We start from the raw sequence: 24,814 nt of genomic DNA on the forward strand, positions 1-24,814 counted from the left end.
TTTATGGCCTGCTCACTGCACCTCCCCGCCCACCCCCTTCACCATTTTTTGAGGCAGCCTAAATTAGAGGGTGAGGTGGTGCAGTGGTGGGAGCTGGATTGGGAAGGGTGGGGAGCAGACCTGAAAACCCCACCCCCCACCCCCACTTTCCTGTCTTTTCCCTTGAGGTAGGAATTGTGTGGCTTGTAAATTATACACATTCCCTTGACATTTCAAATAGTTTACAGTCAGGCAGCAGTTTAAATTGTGGACTGACGATTTTATAGGGCCCAGGGCCCTTTCTCTCAGCCAAGTACTTTAGAGTCACTCTCAAGGAATTGTTTTTGTTATTCTCTAGTATTCAGAGATGTCGGATAACTGGGCTGTTGGTCATGCAGCCAGTCAGCAGGAGAGCGGGATTCGAACCTGCCGTGTGTGGTTGAACCGAATACCTCTTCGGCAAAGGCCATGTCTGAAGTCTCAGGCCCCTGGAGATTTTGGAGTTGGACTAGCTGAGGTCTAGAGAGAGGACGGGACTGGTTCAAGGTCACCCCGGAGGTGGGGTGTGGGGATGTCAGCTGAGGTTAGTGCCCTGCGGGCTGCGGCAGGCCCCGCGTGGGGCCGAGGAGGCGCACCTGGAAGAGCCGCGGGGGACCTGGCGGGGCTGCTGGCGTAGCTCCTGCACTTGTTTCTCCCGGGACCTGCGGGATGGTTGCGTTCCAGGGGAGACCGTATCGCTGCGGAGGCGCCGCGGGGCCGCGGCTGCCCCGGACCGGGCCGCCTGGAGGTGCCAGGGCCGAGGTTCCCCGCGCGGTGGCGGGCTGGGCGGGGAGCGGGCGGGCCGGCTGATGTCATGTGAGAAGCGTGCAGACGGACTGAGCGAGCACACCTGGAGCCAGATAAGCTCCGTGTGACCCGGCCGTGAGTCACGGGGCGCAGCGGGGCTCAGCAGCACCGCCGGGAAGAGGCTCCGCGGCGGCGACAGGCGTCACCCTGCGCTGTCCTGGGGCCCGGCTAGGTGCCAGGGGAGCCCCCCACCCCGGGCCACTCCTGCGATTGCTCGGTGCGGGCGGGTGAGCCGGGTTAGCTACCCATCAAGGCCTCGGGGAGGTCAGAGGCCGAGCGAGAGAGGCCGGCTCTCTCGGGAAAGTATTTCCTTTGTATTTATTTATGAGTGCCGTGCTGGGGGGCGGTGAGAATGGGGGGACTGATCGTTTTAAGTATCCACCCGCAGCAGCCAAGTCTGGGCGCCCTGTCTTGGGATTTTAACGTTATAGTTTCCATTTCCTGGGGTTTCTGCTTTGCCAGCTGCAGGGTGACCCATTTAAATCTGTCCCCGACTTAAAGCCACAAGACAGCAATGAGATCTATTTTAACCAAGTCCCTCAAGTCACTTTTTTCAAAGCATGAGAAAGCAAGCTTTGAACTTGCCCTTGCAAACCCCTTTACAGTGGTAACGCTAAATGGATTGCTTACTGCTTTGTCAAACCTTCCTTTTTTCTCTTTTGAACTTTAAAATCACAAAAGTAACATGCTAAAAAAAGGTTCCATCTGTAGCAAGTCTACAAGTGTTACCCCTCTTTGCCACTACTCCACAGAGAAAATCACGGATATATTTGTGTAATGGATCTTTCCAGGCTATTTTTTTTAAAAGCTTGTCATGAATATTTTATATATTATGTATTTATAGTTTAATACATATATTTTATATAAATAGAATTTTATATAAATTTTCTTTCTGTGGGAAATAAAGGGCATGAAGAAGGAAATTTATACATAATCCACTATCTAAAGGCCCTAGGCGTAAGTGAACACATGCAGGTGTGCACACACGTACCCGTACCAGCTAAATATTCTCGCCATCAATAATTAAAACAATATAGACAAAACACAGAAGTCTCCTTTGGTTTTCCCAAAATCTTTGTCTCTTTCCCAGAGTATACATTTTTCTATCCATGTGGAAATACTATACATAATACACATGTGTATATATGCACACATATACATAGCTTAAAAGTTCTTAGTAAAAATTATATACTATCTTGCAGCTTTCTTTTTTTCATTAAACAAGAGAGTATAGAATCTTTCCAGGTCAGTATACACAAATCTACATCATTCTTTTAAATAACTGTCTAGTTCTATAATTATAGCTATTACCCTAGTGATGGATATTTAGAGCGACAGAATTTTGCTATTACAAACAATTCTGCAAAGATTAACCCCATTTATTGTGTGAATATATCTATAATGTCCTATAAATGGAATTGCCCTGTCAAAGAATATATATCTTTAAATATTTTCATAGATACTACAAACCTGCCCTTCTTATATCAATTTATATTCTCATCAACATGTATGAGACACCCTGCTTCTCATCCTCTGATTGATGTTATTAATCTTGGTACTTTTTACTAAATTGCTAAGTGAACACAATATATCTCTGTTTTACTTCATACATCTGTGATTATTATTGAGGCTGAATACCTGTTCACGTTTGTTGGCCATTTATATTTCTGCAACTATGAATTGCTCGTCCTTATCTTGGCAGTAGTTTTATGGGGCCTCTGGACTTGAGCCAGTGTGATCCAGCTTGGCCCTGTTCTCACTGGATTGCTTTCACTTCTTTAGGCTTTACTTTCCATACACAAAGGTCCTGTCCAGCATTAAGATTGCTTGTCTAGGGATTTCCCTGGCATTTTGGCGGTTAAGACTCTGAGCTTCCAATGTAGGGGGCACAGGTTGGATCCCTGGTCAGAGAACTATGATCCTGTGTGTCTCACATCACAGTAAAAAAAAAAAAAAGATTCTATGTCTAGACTTACTTTGTCATACTGGTGCTGATAGTCATTTGTGTACTTCATCACCCTCTCTACCATCCCATTTAGATGGCAAGACTGTGCCCTGCTATTATTGGGTACCACTTTTGAGGGCTTAGTCTGGGCTAGGCATTTTATGAAAGGTATATATATATATATATATTTCATTTAATTCCCATGGCTTAAATGGCAGGTACTATTATCTCCATTAAAAAAAAAATGACTTAAGTCATTACCTTAAGTGACTTGCCCAAAATTGCCTCAATATTAACTCAAATTTGTTCTCAGCTTTATTTCCTGATACCCGAAGCCTAAATTCTTTCATGAATTTTATTTATCTTTATACTCCCTGTATTTGGTAAGGTGCTTGATAAATATATATATTTTCCCAACATTTTATCACAAAGCTCTGCAAACATTTTTAAAAGTTAGAGTTTTACAGTACCTTCTAGATTCTACAGTGAACACTGTGTGTGTGTGTGCTTAGTCATGTGTGACTCTTTGCAACCCCATGGACTGTAGCCCACCAGGCTCCTCTGTTCATGGGATTCTCCACGCAAGAATACTGGAATGGGTTGCCATGCCTCCTCCAGGGGATCTTCCTGACCCAGGGAGTGAACCCGAGTTTCCTTTGTCTCCTGCATTGGCAGGTGGATTCTTCACCACCAAGCCACCTGGGAAGCCACAGTGAACACTTAACTCTCCTGTTTACCACATCTTTATCCCTTGATACAACCCTAAGCCATCTTAACTTTATTTACTTTTTTTTTTTTTTTTTGCCACACTGCGTGGCTTGTGGGATCTTAGTTCTCTGACCAGGAATTGAACCTGGGTCATTGCAGTAAAAGTGCTGAGTCCTAGCTACTGGATCACCAGGGAATTCCTCCATCTTACATTTTTGATGCATCTCAAAGTACATAACAGACATAAATATACCTTCCCCCAAAACATTAGCATACATATCATAAACTAGAGTTCAGTATTTGTTTATAATTCTTTTTGTCTTTTGAGTATTTCATCCAATGAAATGCACCAATCTTTCTTGATAACTGTTACATCTGTTAGTTCAATTCAGTCACTCAGTCATGTCCAACTCTTTGCAACCCCATGAACTGCAGCACGCCAGGCCTCCCTGTCCATCACCAGCTCCCGGAGTTCACCCAAACCCATGTCCATTGAGTCGGTGATGCCATCCAACCATCTCATCCTCTGTCGTCCCTTCTCCTCCTGCCCTCAATCTTTCCCAGCATCAGGGTCTTTTCAAATGAGTCAGCTCTTCGCATTAGGTGGCCAAAGTATTGAGTTTCAGCTTCAACATCAGTCCTACCAATGAACACCAAGGACTGATCTCCTTTAGGATGGACTGGTTGGATCTCCTTGCAGCCCCAGGGACTCTCAAGAGTCTTCTCCAACACCACAGTTCAAAAGCATCAATTCTTCGGCGCTCAGCTTTCTTCACAGTCCAACTCTCACATCCACACATGACTACTGGAAAAACCATAGCCTTGACTAGACAGACCTTTGTTGACAAAGTAATGTCTCTGCTTTTCAATATGATGTCTAGGTTGGTCGTAACTTTCCTAAGCCTAGTCCTTATCAAGATATGTAACATGGGGGGATGAGGCCTGGCCTCAGGCTCCAGCTTGTGACCAGAGAGGGCTCCGGTCGCCCGCCTTGGGGCTCTCTCCCAAAAAAAAAAAAAAAAGATATGCAACATGAACATCACCCCCAAAAGTCCCCTTATGCCCTTTCTCAGGCAATTCCCACTCCCAACCCACCCTTGCTTCCCAGAGGTAACCACTGTTCTGATTTTTTTTCCCCATAGGTTACTTTGACTATACCAGAAGTTCATATAAATAGTACCAAATAGTAGTTCAAGGCTTCTTTTATAGTCACTTAAGAGATGGAGAATCCCAGGGACAGGGAAGCCTGGTGGGCTGCCGTTCTATGGGGTTGCACAGGGTCGGACACAACTGTACTGGCTTAGCAGCAGCAGCAGCAAGAGATGTTTTTGAGGTTCATCCTTGTTGTGTGTATCAGTAGTTGTTTCCTTTTTATTGCTGAGTAGTGTTCTTGCTTGGAGAATCCCAGGGACAGGGAGCCTGGTGGGCTGCCGTCTATGGGGTTGCACAGAGTCGGACACGACTGAAGTGACTTAGCAGCAGCAGCAGTATTCCATCATGTGACCATGTACATTGAATTGATGCATATTTGTTTTTTAAGTTTTATTTCTGTATTTATTTTTGACTGTGTTGGTCTTTGTTGGTGCACTTGGGCTTTCCCCAGTTGTGGCGAGCAGGGACTTCTCTCTAGTTGCGGGGCCCAGGCTTCTTATTGAGTTCTCTTGTTGTGGAGCACGGACTTTAGGGTGCAGGGCTTCAGTAGTTGTGGCACTTGGGCTCAGTAGTTGTGGCTCTTGGGCTCTGGAGCACAGGCTTAGTTGTTCCATGGCATGTGGGATCTTCCCAGATCAAAGATCAAACTGGTGTCTCCTCTACTGCCAGGTGGATTCTTTACCACCGGACCACCAGGGAAGCCCGATACGTGCATATTTGAATTGAATGGTCCTTGTCTTCAAAATGCTTTATGTCTTAATGTGATAAAGCAGCTGAGTTGATTGAGTCAATGGTATTCTGCTTAGATTTGGGGGATAGTAGGGTCGACATGGGGAACTTTCCAGATGGTGTGGTGGTAAAGAACCTTCCTGCCAATGCAGGAGATGTGGGTTTGATCCCTAGGCTGGGAAGACGCCCTGAGGAGGAAATGGCAACCCATTCCAGTATTCTTGCCTGAGAAATCTCATGGACAGAGGAGCCTGGCAGGCTGCAGTCCATGGGGTCACAAAGAGGCAGACATGGCTGAGTGACTGAGCGTGCGCACGCACGCACGCACACACACGGTCAAGATGATTCAGGTACATATCCTAATTTGCATACATACCTTTCCTCCACTTAAAATTAGGAAAGACCTCCTGGAGTAGGGTGATGGGTGAAAGGCAGAGAAGTGGATCAAAAAAAGTTATCATCACTGGAGGGAGTGAGAGATGAAGGGGAGGCAGGTAGAAACTGCAGCCTGAAAGGAGTCCGGAGGTAATGATATCATTGCTACCAGAGACTTTGAACTTGAGGACAGGAGATGTGGCAAAGTCCAAGGTCTACAGGAAGTTGACAGAACCCAGGTCTCTGGCAAACTAGGCTCTGAGACATAAGAAACAGCTGCAGCTGTATTGCAGGTCTGACCCTGGAGGGGGACGCTGCCAGTAGCTCTAAACGTGGGGCACAGGAGAGAACCCAGGCCACAGCCAGGCCTGGCAATTGGTGGGACAACAGTGAGGAGGGGGGATCTTGTGAGCTGTGGAGATAACAGTGGCAGGACAGGGGGTGATGAGGAAAGGGCTGAAATGGATCTAGTTTCCAGAGGCCCCAAGGATTGGGATGAGAGAGGGGTGACTTTGGCAGAAAGTTAATAAATAACCTGTGTCCACAGGAGACTTAGATATTTGGAATTTTAGAGCTAGAAGAGACCTAGATCATGTCGTCCAACCTTGAGCAAAGTGACAGGTTCAAGGTCCCCCAGTGATTTGTTGGCAGATCCAGGCCTAGATACCAGATCTTCTAACATTTCCTGCCAGCACCGTCCCCGTGCTGCTGCTGTGACCGTCTGCGGCTTCTGCCGGCTGCAATGACAGTGAGGGACAAGCTTTTGCCGAGACAGCCCAAAGATTCTAGAATTCTGGGGCTGTTTTCCGTTGATACCGATCAGATACCTAGCCCCCAGCAAAGAGCCAGGATTGGGTAAGGACTGCAGAGTGAGAACTGGAGACTCTAAAAGGTGTGTTGGTGGGACAGCATTGGAGGCAGTTGGGTTCTCTGTGGTTGAACTGGGGCTAAGATACTGGTTTGTTCCCTCCAAGTCCCCAGGGTGGGTTTCTTTCCCCATTTCCCCCCCAGGTCCCTCTGGAACCATCTTCTAAGCTAGCCTTTTAAGAGCATGCAGGTAGTGATGGATGAGAGGTAAGATGAGCAGTGATCAGCCAGAGATCCTTCATCCTAATATATGGTAGGTCTGTCCACACCCCCATCAGCATTCAGGAGGAGAGAGAAAGACTCCCTATGTTGAAATAGAGGCCTGAAGAGACAATACCTGATCCAAGCACTCTGCCACCCTGTATCAGTCCAGGTGCAGCTGCTGGCCAGGGCTGTTCCTGGATTTGTACTTCTTGGGCCCTTAGATTGATTTCCTGGCTTCCCACCCCCAGGTACTATGCATGGAGCAGTAAGAACGAAACAATTCAAAGGGAATTTTGTTTTATCAGGTAGAAACTGAGGTCAGAGGGGGAGAAGGGTACCTGCTAGGTCCACAGAGAGCTGATGGCCAGATTTCCCACCTCTTTGCATATGCTCTACAACAGAAGAATTCTCTAGGCTTGTGCTGCCCAATCTGATAGCCACAAATCAGATTGTCAAATACAGTAAGTCCCTTACTTAAGAACCTTCACATTGCAAACTTTCAAAGATACAAATGTGCGTGCCAGCCCCTATATGCCAGCTGTTGGTTGCATTGTACTACTATACTTTTCCAGGCGCAGTACTGTAAGAGTAATGTTTTCTTTATTTTTTGTGTTTTTTTATCTACATATCATTTATGTGGAAAGTATTATAAACCTATTACAGTACAGTACTATATAGCCGATTGTGTTGGTTGGGTACCTAGGCTTTGTTGGACCTGTGAACAAACTGGACTTACAAACATGCTCTTGAAACAGAATTTGTTCATATGTAGGGGACTTACTGTACTTGAAATGTGGTTTGTCTGAATCGAGACATGCTCTAAATGCTAAACACACACTGGATTTTGAAGACTTAATATGGAAAAGAGAATGTAAAATATCTCAATATTTTTATATAAATAACATGTTGAAATGACAATATTTTGGATATATTTACATTAAATAAACGGTATTGTTAATTTTACCCATTTCCTTTTACCTTTTTTTTTTAATGTGGCTGCTAGAAAATTTACAACTCCACATATGATTTGAATTATATTTCTTGTGGACAGTGCTGCTCTAGAAAAGATACAATGATCTCTCAGGAGCCACATGGGTCAGGGCGCTGGGTGGAGCAGAAACAATCAACCAGCACCCCAGGGCCCTTGGGCATTCCTGGCCCTTGAAGCCTTCCTAGGCACTGTACCTGGGTTGGGAATCCTCAGTAGAATGGGGAGCCCGGAAGACCCTCTTGGTTGTGAGGATGGGGTGCACTGAGAGGAAGGGCCTCTCCAGGGCTTGGCCAGAGCTCACTGCTGCAAAGAGTAAGCTTGCAGGTCTTGGGTCTAGAACTCAGAACAGGAAGCTTTCACAGAGAGAGAAAAAATTACATTTAATTTCTAATTAGGCGGTATGGCCTACTTCTTGTTCCCTGCTGGTTAGAACTAGGAAACCTCTCTCAACTCCACCCCCACCAGGTTTTTCTCTGGTCCTGTCCCCAGTTGAGTGTGCTTGGGGATGGGAGGAGGTTGGTCTCATAAACACTAGAGCTCTGGAGCTAGGTTTTTCTCTCTGGCTGCCACAACTTACTTCCCAAGGCTATATTTAGGTGTCGGTCTGGGGAAAAGGATGTGAGTTTTTCAGGATCCTGTTTATCCAGCAGACCCCACCCCACCCCCACCTTGCAGCTGTCTGTCTTCTGTTCAGTCTGGAACTTCCCCCTTACTTCCCTCCCTGCTTCACTGTGGGCGCCCAGGCCCTAGAAAGAAAACAACATTTGCCATTGAATCCTGCAGTTGCCACCTACTAGCTGTGTGACAACTAACATATACTTAATTTTCGGAGCCCCGTTTTCTCATTTGCAAAGTAGAGATAATGATACCTACCTTGCAGGGATGCTGTGAGGTTCAAATGAGATAGTGTAAAGGGCCTGGCATTATGCCTGGTGAGTGGCAGTCATTAAATAAGTGTTGCTTCTTTGAGATCTGTCCAGCGGTGGCTCAGGCTGCTGCTTCAGGGGTAGCAGGTTTAGGAACGAGCCCAGGAGCATGTGATGTCTGGTGCCTTAATGGACAGTGGCTGTGGAAGGTCACTTGCCTTGTTCCTTTGTGTTTGAATCTTAAGTTAGGTCCCAGGTTGGCTTGATGGCATCCTTTTTTTAAAAAAATACTTTTATTTACTGACTTATTTTTGGCTATGCTGGGTCTTCATTGCTGCATGGGCTTTTATCTACTTGAGGTGAGTGGGGGCTTACTCTCTAGCTGTGGTGCTCAGGCTTCTCATTGTGGTGGCTTCTCTTGTCGGGGATCCGGGCTCTAGGGTGTGCCCGCTCTAGGGCCCCCGGGCTTTGTAGCTGTGGCACATGGGCTCAGCAGTTGCAGCTGCCAGGGTCTACAGTACAGGCTCAGTAGTTGTGGCGCATGGGCTAAGTTGCTCCACATGGCATGTGGGATCTTCCTGGACCAGGGATTGAACCTGTGTCTCCTACATTGGCAGGCGGATTCTTTACCACTGAGCCACCAGGGAAGCCCCAACAGCATCCTCTTAACTAGGAGGTTAGAGCTCCCAGATGCCATGCTGTGTACACCTAAGCGTGGGTCTATCAGGGATTACAGGAAATGATAAGATTTTGAAGTCTGGGCTTTTACAAACTTGTATCGTTTCCTTGTTTGTAAAATGGGAGTAATGATAGACCTATCCATGGCATCACCAACTCAATGGATATGAGTTGGAGCAAACTCAGAGATAGTGAAGGACATGGAAGCCTGGTGTGCTGCAGTCCATGAGGGTCGCAAAGAGTTGGATACGACCTAGCGACTGAACAACAATAACAAGAACACCCATAGCAGTGTTATGAGGGTCACCTCGAGACAGTATTGGGTGAGACAGAGCCCCTGGCACGTAGCTGGCACTCGGTGAGGGGCAGTTGTGCTCATTGGTTGGCCATGTCTGGGCTCTGCTGAAATAACCTCTCTCTGTTTCTGTCTGCAGCGGCAAGGGCGGGGCACAAGGGCCCTGTACTAAGCACCTGTAATCCTCTGGGGGTGCCACCCCTGGAAACAGCGCCCCCACCATGTTTAACCTCATGAAGAAAGACAAGGACAAAGATGGCGGGCGGAAGGAGAAGAAGGAAAAGAAGGAGAAGAAGGAGCGGATGTCGGCGGCGGAGCTGCGGAGCCTGGAAGAGATGAGCCTGCGTCGCGGCTTCTTCAACCTGAACCGCTCCTCCAAGCGCGACTCCAGGACGCGCCTGGAGATCTCCAACCCCATCCCCATCAAGGTGGCCAGCGGCTCGGACCTGCACCTGACGGACATCGACTCAGACAGCAACAGGGGCAGCGTCGTCCTGGACTCGGGCCACCTGAGCACAGCCAGCTCCAGCGATGACCTCAAGGGCGAGGAAGGCGGCGGGCGGGGTTCGGTGCTGCAGCGGGCGGCCAAGTTCGGCTCCCTGGCCAAGCAGAACTCACAAATGATCGCCAAGCGCTTCTCCTTCTCCCAGCGTAGCCGGGACGAGAGCACGTCGGAAACCTCCACCCCCTCAGAGCACTCTGCCGCCCCATCTCCGCAGGTGGAGGTGAGGACCCTGGAGGGACAACTGACGCAGCATCCCGGCCTGAGTATCCCTCGATCAGGACCTCGGTCCCGAGCCCCGGAGCTGGTGACCAAGAGGTTTCCGGCTGACCTGCGTTTGCCCCCGGTGCTGCCCCCACCACCCCCTGCCCTCCGGGAACTAGAACTGCTGCGAAGGCCCACCGGGGACTTCGGCTTCTCCCTGCGGCGCACCACCATGCTGGATCGGGGGCCCGAAGGCCAGGTCTACCGGCGGGTGGTTCATTTTGCGGAGCCCGGCGCGGGCACCAAGGACCTGGCCCTGGGGCTGGTGCCCGGTGACCGTCTGGTGGAGATCAATGGACTCAAGGTGGAGAACAAGTCCAGGGATGAGATTGTGGAGATGATCCGGCAGTCTGGGGACAGCGTGCGGCTCAAGGTGCAGCCTATCCCAGAGCTCAGCGAGCTCAGCCAGAGCTGGCTGCGGAGCGTGGAGGGACTCCGCAGGGAGCCAGCCCATGTGAGTGTTTGCCTGGGCAGCCGGGGGTGAGCGGGGACTGGGTATGCTGGCCTCTCTGGTGTTTGTACCTGGGAGTTTGGTTGGGGTACCCAATAGCTATCATTAGAGCCTAGCAAGTGCGAGGGGTGATGCGATCCACTCCTTGGGCTCTGGGACAACTTATCTGGCCTGTGGGGAGAAGTGACCCCAGCAGATGTGATACACTGCAATACAGAATGTGTGATACCTGCGTGGGCTTGTATGTCCTGAGCCCTAAATTGAGGCACTGAGAAAGCTAACATGTGCCACTTCCAGCTATGAGAGACACTCTGGACTACTACTAGTCCAGACTGGTATGTGAACTAAAATATAGGATTTCCATTTTTTATGTATTGGAGGTGAAAAAAAGATAAATTATTTTAAATCAGGTCTCACATGGGACATCTGTAATGTGTGGCTGCTTTAGTATAGCTCTTGGGGAGATGACTGCAGGCCTCCTTTTACCCCTGAGCAACTGAGGAGCTGAACACCAGGTAAGGTTGCAGAGATAAGCAGGGGCCAGATCATGGAGGACCTTGTAAATAATGGTAGGAGTTTAGATTTTAGTCCAGTGAAATGGTACCATTGTAGGATTTTCAGCAGGGGAGTGACTGGATCTGATTTATAAAGATCACTTGGGCTCCAACAGTCTTTATTATCTCCTGGAAGAAGAAAAGCACAGCCCTGGAAAGGTAACAGGGATCTAGCCTACAGAGATAGTATGACCTGACTGTCCCTGAGATCTCAACTCATATCCAGCCCACACAAAACAGCCATGGAAGGGGTGACATAGGAGCAGAAGACACTGAGATTAGATGTGTGAGCAGGTCTCTAGGGGAATGGATATCTCTAACCCCAGGGGACTTTTGATAGGGTGGCTACATATCAGTTTGGAATGTTCTGCCTAGAGACAATCCATGAGGGATAAGTTGGCTCTAGCCCTCCCTTTCTCCTGCCTGTGGGTTTTAGGATTGTCTGGATCTGGTCCCTGCAGCCTGACCACTGCATAGCCTGGCCGGGACCTTTCAGCACTAAGTGACCGGCCAGATGTGTCAAAGTCAAAAGTGGGAGGAAATGCTAAGGAAGCAGGCAGAGTCCCCATCCTAGCTTTCTCCCAGGGAGGGGAAGTGGACACTCGGTTGGCTGTTCAGTCTGGCAGCATCTTGGGCCTGGAGGGCCTGGGAGCAGCAGGGTTAGGCTCTGGCAGGAAGCACTGGAGTCAGGTCTCCGACCTTCCTCTACCCTGGGGCTGGTGGGGTCAGGATGCTCTGCTAGTCAGGAAAGGGTTGTGAGGGGGAGGGAGCCTGTCATGGAATCCAGGGTAGGACTGGGACTCATTTATTCCAGAAACACCCATCAAGCACCTACTATGTGTTAGCCATCAGACTAGACTGAACTCAGGGAACCACGGCCTAGAGGGAGTAGGCTTTATTTCAGAGCCAGAGATCATACCATGATCATACCACGGGTCTCTCTGCTTTCTACCAGGGTAATATTGCTTTTAACAGATGGAATTTTCTTCCTCTTTAAGAATGAATCCCCTCTGGGAGATTGTTGCCAGCTCCCTGCTGAACCACAGCACAGGCCTCTGAGGGGCCCTGGGCCTGGCATCCCAGATGCTGTTCAGTTTTGTCCTTAGAGCACACGGATCATCCTGGCATCTCACATTTCCCAGCCACTCTCGCTTCCCAGCTAGCTGCTGCTGCCTCCTCCCTGGGGAATTGGATGGCTCAGCTGTCGAGGCCCTGGTGGATCCTGCAGTACAGCAGGTACCCCTGAAAGGCCGGGTTGCTCTCACCCCTGTGGGGCAAACCCAGCTGATGCCCAGAGGACGTCTCCCTCCACCTGGGGGATCAGGCATGGGAGGCAATAGAAAGCCCCATCGTCAGGAGTCTCCTAGAGCCCTCTGACAGGTTCAGAGTAGCCTCTGCATCTTTTCCTACCTGGGTAGGTGGTGGGGACTCGGGCCACAGCAGAGAAAAGCAGAGCGAGCCCGGCATTCCAGTGTCCTGGGACGGCCCCCCGGGGCTGGTGGAGGAGTGTTGCACCCTCTTCTGGGACTCTCGTCCTTTATCTCCTCCTCTTCCTCCCACTCCTACTCCTGCTTCTTTTCTTGGCAGCGATTCTAATCCCAGTTCCATGCCAAGAAAAGAGTCTTCCCGCCTCCTCCAGGCTCCTGGGCGGGGAACCCTGACAACTCCAGCCCCACAGGGACAGCTCCTGGCGGTCACCCTGCCCATCAGGCCATCCATCAACTGTGTCCACACGTCGCCTGTCCCCAGGGAGCTCTGAGGGAGCTGGCTAGACATCTGTTCCCTCTCTGCACACAGATGGGGGCCATGGGGCCTTTTCTCCGCAACCTCTTCAGAGGACCCCAGGGAGACACAGCCCCGTGGGTTTCCTTCTCACATGGTGTGTGTCCAGAATGCTCGGTTCACACCTCCTTCGTGTGTCCCTGTGGCTGCTCAACAGGGTTCCACTGGGAGCAGGGGTGAGCTCCGGCAGGACTTGGGACCTCATAGGAATCACTTAGCTGGCCCGGGAGAAGCAGCTCTTGTGTCTTTTCTTCCACTCACCTGCCTATGAAACAAACATTTGTTGAGCGCTTCCTGTGTGCTCGGTCCTGGGGTCCAGCACTGAATAGCACATAACCCCAGCCCCAAGGAGCTCACAGTCTGGTGGGAGAGGTGCTCAAGCAGCAGACAAAGACGGTGCCATTTGAGAAGCTCAATGACAGAGGCCAGGACATGGTCCTGGGGAGCACAGAAGAGGGACTTCTAGCACAGCCTTGGGAAGGAATGAGAGAGAACCAATATCTGGGAGGGAGATGAGTGTAGGGGAGACAAGAGGAGGAAGAGGAAGGAGGTAAGACACATGCCGAGGTCTAGAGACTGGAGAGAATGACACATCTGGGGAATAAGACTGGGGGATTGTGTGGGGACAGTATTGAGAGGAGCAGCAGGAGAGGCGAGCAGGAAGCAGGTCATTGAGGCCCTTGTGAGTCATCTAGGGAATGCGAACTTTAACCTAAAGGCAATGAAGCGATTTAATTAGGGAGTGATGGGAACAGGTTTTTGAAAAACCTCTCTGGCTGCTTATGGAGAATGCTTTCAGCTCGAGCAAGGATAGCTGTGGGGAGACTAGTGAGGGAGCTGTAGTATCTCAGTTAAGATGGACGGAGGCCTGAATTCTGGTAGAAGCAGTGCAGATGGAGAGACATATCCGACAGGAGCAACTGAAGTAGGCTCTGTTGTCTTTTTTTATTTGTTTTTATTTTAAAAATTTTTTTAAATTATAGTTGATATACAATGTTGTGTTAGTTTTTGGTGTTCAGCAAAGTGATTCAGTTATGCGTGTGTGTGTGTATATATATATATATTTTTTTTTTCAGATTCTTTTCCACTATAGTTCATTACAAGATATTGAATATCGTTCCTTGTGCTATACAGTAGGACCTTGTTGCTTATCTATTTTATTGGTATTTGTATTTGTTAATCCCAAGCTCCTAATGCATCTGTTCCACCTCCCGCTTTCTCCTTTGGTAATCATAAGTTTGTTTTCTATGTCTGTGAGTCTGTTTCTCTTCTGTAAATAAGTTTATTTATATCAAATTTTTAGACTCCACATTTAAGTGATGTCCTAGGATATTTGTCTTTCTCTGACTTACTTCCCTTAGTATGATAATATCTCTGTTTATTCATGTTGCTGCAAATGGCATTATTTCATTCTTTTTTTTATAGCTGAGTAGTATTCCATTATGTGTGTGTATGTATGTGTGTATAAATATATATATATATATATATCACATTTTCTTTATCAGTTCATCTGTCCATGGACATTTAGGTTGCTTCCTTGTCTTGGCCATTGTAAATAGTGCTCTTATGAACTTAGGGGTGCCCTGTAGTCTTGTTGATTGGCTGGTGTGGGAGAAGGAAGAGAGGAGGGGTCAAGTGTGATGCCAGAGTTAGGGGAAGAGGCTAAGTCCTTTCTTCAGCTCCTCAGGGAAAATGTTTTAGGATGTCTGTTTGGGGATCAGTTACTAAAGTTTTCTAAAGGCAAAGAGATCCTTGAGTCGGTGAAATTGGAGGAGGTTTTGGTAATGATGAGGATCTTAAAACCCTAGTTGGTTCAGAATTCCTTCCTCCAGGTCCATGAGTCTGTGTGGGCAAGTCAATACTCTATAAGAAGGGGGAAAAGCCTGTTATGGACTAGGACCTGAGAGAGGGGAGAGCCGATCTTTTCTGTTCATATTCTCATTGGGCCTTCACAGGGGACAAATATGGTGTCTGAGAAATGGAGGGTGTTTCTACTGAGCTCAGAAAAGCCCACCTGGCTAAACCCTGCCCAATGCATTTGTCCCCCTGCCACCAAGAGCCAGAGGAGCTGGCCTGCATGGGAGCCATACCTAGAAAGCACTGGTCCCCTGAGCTTTCGAGGATGTGGTAGGAGGGGAGAGGTTGGTGCTTTAAGGAAGGTGTATCACTTATCACTCCCTCCCATCCAAGGCTGGTTTCCTGAACCCTCTCAAGCTGTCGGGCATTTGCCTGAGATCTGTAGTCCAGTCTCTTCTGTTGGAACTTAGGGTTTGTACTCAAAGGCTGTAGGGATGTAAGTTTCCTAAAGAGGTCATCGTGTCCATCTAAAACCACCTCCAGACTCAGGAGAATCTGGAAGATAGCATTTATAATGTAAACAGCATGGACTTTGTAGCCAGAAAGACCTGTGTTTGCGTTTTCCTAAAGTTACCAAGCTTTTGTGAGCTTTAGTTTACTTACTCCTTTAAGCTTTTTTTTAAAAAAAATTTGCTTGGCTGTGCTAGGTCTTAGTTGCAGCATGCAGGATCTGGACCCCTGATCAGTTGCAGCATGTGGGATCTGATTCCCTGACCAGGGATGGAACCTGGGCCCCCTGCATTGGAAGGTGGACTCTTAACCATCCGACTGCCAGGGAAGTCCCTCCCTTAAACATTTAATGAATCTGCTTAGGGACTAGCACTATACCAGGCTTAGGGAGATTAAATAAATAAAATGCAATCTTTCCTTGAGGAAGCGTGAAGTGAAGTGAAGTGAAGTCGCTCAGTTGTGTCTGCATAGACCTAAGTAAAGAAATGCAACCAGGTACTATAACTGCTATCACAGGTCTGAACAGCTATGCAGTGGGGTGAGGAGGAGGAAATGGCCAGTCCTGCCACAGGAGAAGGGGTGGCAATTAGGAGAGGCCTCCCAGGCAAAGTGAGCCATGACCACTCTAATGCTAATGCTAAGTCACTTCAGTCGTGTTCGACTCTGTGCGACCCCATAGACGGCAGCTTACCAGGCTCCCCCGTCCCTGTGATTCTCCAGGCAAGAACACTGCAGTGGGTTGCCATTTCCTTCTCCAATGCAGGAAAGTGAAAAGTGAAAGTAAAGTCGCTTAGTCGTGTCCGACTTTTAGCGACCCCGTGGACTGCAGCCTACCAGGCTCCTCCATCCATGGGATTTTCCAGGCAAGAGTACTGGAGTGGGGTGCCATTGCCTTAACAGGCTCTATTCTTTCCTCCCAGAATTTGAGAAGACTCAAACTCAGAGAAGTATTCACGCCCAACTAACTACAGTTTTCTCTGAGAAGGAGAATAAGACTGGTGCTAAAGGGAAACTTGTTTTTTATTCTGCACACCACGCTCTGTGGGCCTTTATTGAAGATAAACGTGTTTGTGTATCAGATGATGTCACTTATTAGACTTTAGCAGTAGTAAACGCTCAGGGAGATTAGTTCCCTTCCCTCTGCCCGGTCTCTAATACCATCCATGGGAGGCAGTTTTACAGCCTCTGTGTTAATGAGGGGCTTCCCTAGTAGCTCAGCTGCTAAAGAATCTGCCTGCAATGCAGGAGACCCCAGTTCAATTCCTGGGTTGGGAAGTTCCCCTGGAGAAGGGATAGGCTACCCATTCCAGTATTCATGGGCTTCCCTGGTGGCTCAGACGGTAAGCAATCTGCCTGCAGTGTGAGAGACCTGGGTTGGATCCCTGGGTTGGGAAGATGCCCTGGAGGAGGGCATGGCAACCCACTCCAGTATTCTTGCCTGGAGAATTCTCCCCATGGACAAAGGAGCCTGGTGGGCTACAGTCCATCGGGTCTCAAAGAGTCGGACATGACTGAGCCCACACACGCATGCTGCCTGTGTTAATCAGCCCATTCTAGTGCTCTTCCTTTCTTGCCCCTGGTAAGGTTTTCTTTCCAATAGGACTCCTAACACTTTTGTCCAAACTCTTTCTCTGAAGCTCTGTTCTTAAAGACAGCCCACTGGTGGGAGAGGTGGGACACTGGGGTGCTCTCTTGCTTTTTCCAGCATTTTAGAGCCAGGCTTTTCTGACCTGCAGGCGTGTTCCCCAATGGCCTTGCAGGGGACTGGCCAGGCAGGGTTGTCTGCATTTGGGAGAAGGCTATAATGGAGGCCCTGGGAAGAAACGGTGTGAGCCTCCTCTTCCTGGTCCCCAGGACCCCTGGGTACTGTCACGAGTGGGGCCCAAAAGGTTCCAAGGGGAGACTTGAAACTGCTGCTTCCTGGTCTGCTAGGCTGGCTTCTGGGCAACAGGCTTTCCCAGGGGATTCTGCTGGTGGTGGGGTGGTGGGGTACTGCCTGAGTTCAGTGTTCTAGAATGCCCTGTTCCTACTGCTACTCCAGGACATTGTCACTTCATTTTATGCCAAAGTTTCTGGAATCAGAGTCTCACCATGGGAGAGCCTGGTTTGGGGGCTCAGGGTGGAACCCAAACTATGTCCTTTTGGATATATGAAAGGCAGGTGGGTAGGTTCAAGGATGTATGACCTGGTGAGCGAAAGGTCTTTTGGGGAGCATTTTGGGGGGTTGTCCTGGATTAGTGGGGCGCCTGGGACCAGCAGAATAGTGTGGTGAACTAGGTCACTTCCATTCTGCTAGGTCTCCCTTCTGTCTTCAGAGGTCCAGTCTGCCTTTTCCCCAGGGAGATGCTAGACGAACGACAGCCCCAGAGTGCCCTGGCCACCCAGCCCGTGGGTGGTGGGCACAGTGCCCAGGCCGCATTGGCCTGGGTGTGGGTACATGTCATGGTCACTGGTTGTTTTCGCAGGCACAGCTTGGAGCCCTGATGCAGGGGCAGGGCCTTGATGGAGGTAGGCTGTTCCAACCCCTTCCGGCACTGGCCAGCACCCCTCCGGCCCACCCTGATCCCCCAGACCACCTTGGCCTCCTCTCCCTTCTGATCTCTTTTATTTATATTGAAATGGTTCTGGAAAATACCAGATATGCAAACACCCAGACGGGGGGAGGTGGGTGAGGAGTGGGGTGAAGGAGGGGGGGTGTGTGTGTGTGGCGGGTGGGAACACAAGTATTTTAAAAATGCTGCAAATCTCTACAGCATTTCCCAGAAACCACAAGCACGCGTTCTGCCTGCCAGCAGGGCTCCCGCTGCCCCCCTACCCTGAGCTGCTGGATTCTCCTCACTGGAGCCTGGGGTGGGGAGCAGCGTTGTGGGGGTGGGGATTGGTGACCCGTTGGTGTGGGGGCTCCCCTGCTGCCTGGGCAGGTTGCCTGGCGCCTCCTTTGTCCGTCTGGGCAGCGGGTATGAATGTGCCCCAGGCCTCCGCAGCACCCTGGGCACCCACCACGCCAGACAGGCACTGCCAAGGAGTGGAGTCATCATGGTCCCCCACCCTTTGCTGTGCTGTTTGGGGGGCCCCCAGCCAACCCTCGAGTCCCATGTGGTGTTTGGCAGCAGCTTCTGTTCTGTTAAATACAGGGGACAGTGTTAGCAAAGCTTATTTTTTCAGTCATTGGCTCTAGTTGGGTTGGGAAACTATTTCCTTAGACCTGGGTCACTGCTCTGGCTCCCTTCACCTCCTGCCATATGTTCCTCAGAATCAGGGCATGGCGTTCTGCCCCGGCCTGGTTCACCCAGCCACTCTGCACAAACTCTGTGGCAGGAAAGAATGTCAGGGGTCCACCTGGCCTTCTGTGTGGCACCCAGTACAGTGTGTAGCTCACACAGGCTCCCTAGATGGTATTTAATTGATCTGGTAAAGATTTAGTCCGAATAGAAATGCTTTGAGGGAAGGGCAGGAAAAATAGTAGCGAGATTGAAGATCATGGTTAGCGTTCACTCCGCTTCTGTTAGAGGCTGTTCTAGATGTCTTCCACATATGAACTCAGTACATTTTCCCAGCAACCCTTTGAAGTAGGTACTATAATGATCTCTGTTTTGCAGATGAGGAAACTGGATTACAGAGAGGTTCAGGTTAGGTAAGTTGCCTACGGTTTCATGGCTACTAAGTCCCTGGTCAGGATTTCAACTCAGGGTACACCTCCTGGCCCTTCACTCTGCATAGGAGAGCTGTGTATCCACATGTGTATGTATGTGTTAGTCGCTCAGTCACGTCTGACTCTCTGCGACCTAATGGACTGTATGCAGCCTGCCACGCTCCTCTGTCCATGGAATTCTCCAGGCAAGAATACTGGAGTGGGTAGCCATTCCAGTATTTTTCTGGGGATCTTCCCAACCCAGGGGATCTTCTCCAGGGGATCTTCCCAACCCAGGGATGAAACCCCAGGTCTCCTGCATTGCAGGCAGATTCTTTACTGTCTGAGCCACCAGGGAAGCCCTGTGTATCCATATATCCATGTTTATATCCATACATCTACATAAGGTAGAGGAAGGCAGTCTCTGGGTATCCTTATACATCCACTGCCCAGCCCAGGCCTGGGCCTTCTGATTCCTGCTCCCAGGTCCCTAGAAGCCTCTTCTCCAGAAGGAAAGGGGGCGCCAGGGGGATGACTGGCCACTCATGCTGTGTGGATGCTACAGAAGGATGTGACCGTTGCTCTCAGCCTCTCTGGAGAATCCACCTGAGGAAGCGAGCCCAAGGGGCAGCAGGCAGGATTCAATCATTTTTTTTTTTTTTTTTTTCTGATGTGGACCATTTTAAAAGTCTTTATTGAGTTTGCTACAATATTGCTTCTGTCTTATGTTTTGGTTTGTGGGCACTGACGTGTGTGGGATCTTAGCTTCCCGACCAGGGGTCGAACCCATGCCCCCTGCATTGGAAGGTGAAGTCTTAACCACCGGACCACTGGGGAAGTCCTGGGATTTAACCTTGTGGGAGCTGGGAGAGGTACTGGAAAGGTGCCTGAGGGAAGCCATGGGAAGAGAAGTGTCTTGGCAGCCTTCAGGTTTGGAACCCTGGAGTGGGGGAGGGGTGTTCATTTGCCCCTTATACATCTTCCCCTGCTAGATTCCGGAAGCCAGGCACATTGCCCCCTCACCTTTTTGGCTCTCACTGACATGCTGGTACTGACCTCTGTAGCCCTTAGGGTAGCAAGATCCCAGAATGTCGCCTCTGACCAGGAGCAGGTCCTCTTATTTTATACAGGAGTGAGCGTGTCATTTTCTAGTGTGCCCCGTGGGACAAAGGCAAGGACTGTGGCCTGGCACAGCGCCTGGCAGGTGGCAGGCGTGCAACTCAGCGTTCCCGCTGGCTTCTGCCATCCAGTGCCTGCTGTTTCTTTTGTCTGTAATGCTTTTTCCCGTCCACCCCCGTATATTTATACATACACGGGGGCCCGGTTTGACCATCATTTCCCCAGGGAAACCTTCCCTGGTCCTCTCTCAGACCACGTCAGGTCTACAGCCCCCTTCTTCTCCTTCATCAGGATTGTAATGAATTTGTTCTCTTCTCATGTCTGCCCTGCTGGAGCACTTGAGAGGGGTGGATATTTTGTTGAAGGAAAGAAGGTGGTTCTCGAGTAAGAAACTGGTTCCCTTGTTCAGCTCAGTCTGGGTTTCCTAGAACCCTCCCCGCTGGCCGTCCTCCGTGACTCAGCTGCAGTGTGTTACGACTCTTGGTTCTGTGCTCAGATGCTCAGCGTCCCTCAGAGGAGTGGAGGCGAGATGGGACTAGGCAGCCAGGAGCTGGAGCCTGGGAAGGGGCTCTGGGAGGAGGGCCGCTGGGACAGCCTGCCCAAGGAGGCACCGAGCGCGGGTGAGAAGCAGATTCGGGGTCACCTGGGTCACACAGTGTCCAGCCCAGGGGACCTGGGAGGAATGTGCCTGTCTTAGTGGCTGCAGGTCTCTGAGTGGGTGGAGTGTGGCCCGGCCAGGGCACAGGGCGCCCTCTTCCCTTCTGCTTTCCCTGGGCTGCCTGAGTGCTGGAATGTTGGCAGGCTGGGAATGTTCACAGCAAGGATTTTTCCCAGTCAGGGTGACAGATTCCAGCTGGAGCCTGGGGACAGCTCCCCCGTGGGCAGGGGCTACCGGAGAGATGGGTGGGGCGGGGGCAGAGGTGGGACACCCCCAACTCCTCTGCTCTTGGGGCCGGGACTCGGTTCCCATCCTCTCTGGGAGATGCAAGGGGGACCCAGCGAGGGGGCAGCCGGGCTCCTGGAAAAGCGGTGGGAGGCCTTGGGGACCAGAGACCTTGCTCAGCAAGGCAAGAACATGGCTGGTCTTATCCTCCAAGCCCTCACTTCCTCCAGTCGGTGCATGCATCAGGAAGGGTGCCGCCTGGAATTCCGTCCTCAGGTGGGGCTGCATCTGCTCAGACCTGGTTCTCTGGCCTCTAGGGACCAGCAGCCTTGGCGCGAGGTAGCACTGCTGAGTTTGTCATCTGCATCTTTCCGCCACCTCGCAGAGGCCCCATAGCCACCTCCAGGGCCCGATTCTTTCTTAGTGACCTTTCCAGCCCCTATGCCCTCTGATCTCAGTTCTGCTGGCTCCTCCCTCCCACTCCCATTTCTGCAAGGAGCTGACTCACTTCCTTCCTTCCCCACCAGCTTCTCTCACTGCCAAGTGCTAGGGCAAGCGTGTACCCACAGGGAGGGGGGTCTCTCACAGGGCACTTCCTGGGCTCCCTTCTCTGTCAGCAGGACTATGAGGCTGCCCCTGGCTCTGGGCAGAGCAGGGCTGGAAGCAAGGTGGACTGGGGATGGGTGGACCTGGCTCCAGGCTATAGGGAAGACTGGGTACCAGCGCCCAGAGCCTGGGACAGTCAGGGTGGGACATCAGGAAACCTTGAGGAGCACCTGAGCCCCGTTACCCTGGTGGGGGGTGGTTCTGGGGAGAAGAAAGGCTGATGACATCATCCCTGGGATCAAGAAGCCTGTGCTTTCTCTAGAATAGAAGACATCTGCGAAAAGATAGATCTCAGCCCGGAGTGGCGCGGGCCGGAGGCCAAGCAGTGACAGCACTCGTCAGGCAGCACGAGACGGTCATGGCTCTCTGTGACACCCGGTTTCACGCCCAGCCCCATCCCATCAAAAGTGTCTGGAGAGTCCCGAGGAGGCTTCCAGGGACAAGGCGATGGGAGGGGTCTGATACAATGCCCTCGTTAGTTCCTCCTGTGGGTGACAGCGTCCTCCCCTCCCCGCCCCCAGCTCCCTCCTCTGTGTGCTGGTTTGGTTGTGGAGCTGCCTGCAGAGGCACCAGCTTTGGGGCAGTGAGAGATTTCCTCTCCGGGTGGGCTGGCATCTTCTCTCCCCCCTGGAGCCTGTGTGCCTGGCACCGCGGGCACACAGGGACCCAGCCTGCACTGGGCCTGCCGCAGCCTTGCTTCCTCCTCTGCAGGCGGCCTAGGTTACCTAAAGGACACGGGCACAGGGTGAGGTCAAGTCCCCACTCACTTGGCGGTGCGTCAAGATCAATAGAGGCGAGAGGCAGACTGGGCGCCCCGCCTGAAGAGCCTGGGGGGCGGGGGTGGCTGTGGGCTGTCTTCCTGGAATCCAGTGGCCAGCAAACATCCTTATTCCCCTTCGTGCTTGGCCTTGCCTGACGGAGCCCCCGTTTTCTCTGGCAGTCTCCGGTGAGCCTGATTCTGGCTTCATTATTTCTGGACAGTGACAGGAGGTTCTTACCGAGGTGAGGTTGGGGGTGGCAGGCAGGAATGAGGCTAGGTTTGGAGAAGGTGAGGGGCACCAGCCTGAACACCTAGCTTGGGAAAATGCCCTCACCCTGCATCGTGGGAGGTGAACCACGCTGCCCAGGCCCATGGATGCCTGCCCGCATGCCTCTCAGGCAGGCATCTGTGTGCCTGGGCAGGGCGGTTCCCCTCCCTGCACCCATCATTACTTGGCCCTGACTTGGGGAGAAGAATCAGGTTCTGTGATGGGACACCTGGCTTGGAAATGGCTTGTACACACACACACACACACACACACACAGCGGAATTTAGTCTGGGTTGTCCTTTTTACCCAGACCCTTCCAAAGCATTTTTGCCATGAGTCCTTCTAACCAGCCGTCACCTTCTCTGTGCAGAGGAAGGCTGGCCTCAAACCAGAGGACTTGGTTTCTGGGGCAGAAGAAGGCACAGTTTTCCTGATTTTTTAATCAGGGCCCTAGGTTCCCCACCCAACCTCTGTGTCTTCCTTAGACCACTGGTTTTGAGGTCTCTCTCTGTGCCTCTGAAGGAGGAGCCCCTGCTATAAAGAGTCTCCCCTCCTCACTCCCCATCCCTTCTCTTCAGAATCCCCAAACTGCAGCTCTTACTGTTCTGTAGGAACAGATGCTTGGCAGATCTGAAGTTGGTTGGGAGGGCTGGTTTTGGCTGCAAGAACTGCTTTCAGCTTATTTGGGGGAGGGCAGCGTGGGCAGAAGGGCCCACAAATCGAGAGTTGTATGTGATTGTGTGTGTTGTTAACACATTGGTACTGGGCACATCATGGATTCTGGAGCCGACTGCCTGGCTTTGAATCCTGGCCCTGATGTTTACTAGGCACATGTGCCCAATCATGTCTGACTCTTCACGACCTCATGAATCGTAGCCCAGGCTCCTCTGTCCATGGGATTTCCCAGGCAAGAGTAGTAGAGTGGGCTGCCATTTCCCCCTCCAGGGAATCTTCCCAACCCAGGGATTGAACCTGCATCTCCTGCATTGCAGCCGGATTCTTTACTGTTGAGCCACCAGGGAAGCCTCACTGGGTGACCCTGGGCAAATTAATTTCTCTGTGCCTCATTTCCCTCATCTGTAAAATAAGAATAATAGTACTCTCCTCATAAGGCTGTTTTGAGGATGAATGAATCAATACAAGTCACTCAGAACAGTGTCACGTCATTATCTGTCTCTGACAGGCTGAGAAGCTCTTGATACCTGGGAGCTTGATGGGCCATCTGCCCACAGGAATGCCACAGCCTGTTAACAGCTCAGCTCGGCTCATGGCAGGTGCAGGGAGGGGTTTACTCTTCTCCTCAGGATGATGCTTTTGCCCCTGCGGCCTTCCAGGTCGTGGGTGTTCAGTTGCTCAGTCGTGTCCAACTCCTTGTAATCCTGTGGACCGCAGCATGCCAGCCTTCCCTGTCCTTTACCATCTCCCAGAGCTTGCTCAAACTCATGTCCATTGAGTGGGTGGGGCCATCCAACCATCTCATCCTCTGTCATCTCTTTCTCCTCCTGCTGTCAGTCTTTCCCAGCATCAGGGTCTTTTCCAAAGAGTCAGCTCTTCCAGGCAGAGATGGGGAAATAAGGTCCAGGTGGGACCCCACACTTACTTGGGGCCACAGAGTAGCCTCAGAGTGGGATTGCCTTGCCCTGAGCATCCACTGTCGTCTGCAGTTTGCTGCCAGCTTTTGAAGCTCTGCTCCTATTCCTGTGACTTCCTCCAGTCAAATTCTTGGCTGGTACCAGTACCTTTCAAAGGCCAGGCTTCTTTCTACCTATTTGTTTTCCAATTGAACAAACAAACTCTACTTTTTTGTGGTCTCTTTACAAATCAATGTATTTCTTTACACCTGCCTTGCCTCTGACAGCCCATGTGGATTAGGGCTAACAGGAATTGAGGCATATGAGACTTCTCAGGTGGTCCAGTGGTGAAGGCTATGTGCTTCCTTCGCCACTGGACAAGGGGGCCCGGGTTCAATCCCTTGTCAGGGAAGTAGATCCCGCATGCCACAGCTAAAGATCCTGCATGCCACAGTGTGGCAATGAAGATATCATGTGCCCC

The 24,814-nt window shown here is 50.8% G+C and overlaps 1 protein-coding gene across 19 annotated transcripts in view; it reads left to right on the forward strand.

The window, feature by feature from the left end:
• Window positions 1-24,814, forward strand: part of MYO18A (myosin XVIIIA) — a 101,238-nt gene that overhangs the window by 2,881 nt on the left and 73,543 nt on the right. For 18 of the 19 annotated variants that reach the window (XM_086359961.1, XM_086359982.1, XM_086359968.1 and 15 more), the window contains exon 2: window positions 9,775-10,855. In XM_086359961.1, the coding sequence (XP_086216087.1) occupies window positions 9,857-10,855 (999 nt within the window). In that variant the 5' untranslated portion in view covers window positions 9,775-9,856. Of the gene's footprint in view, window positions 1-9,774; window positions 10,856-13,969; window positions 14,114-24,814 lie in introns of those variants that run through there. The other variant, XM_086359978.1, reaches the window with a different exon arrangement.

The sequence above is a fragment of the Bos grunniens genome, chromosome 19 (genome assembly GCF_055505025.1).
Source record: "Bos grunniens cultivar Pamir isolate PY7600 chromosome 19, Bosgru_T2T1.0, whole genome shotgun sequence".
Classification (NCBI taxonomy): Eukaryota; Metazoa; Chordata; class Mammalia; order Artiodactyla; family Bovidae; genus Bos; species Bos grunniens.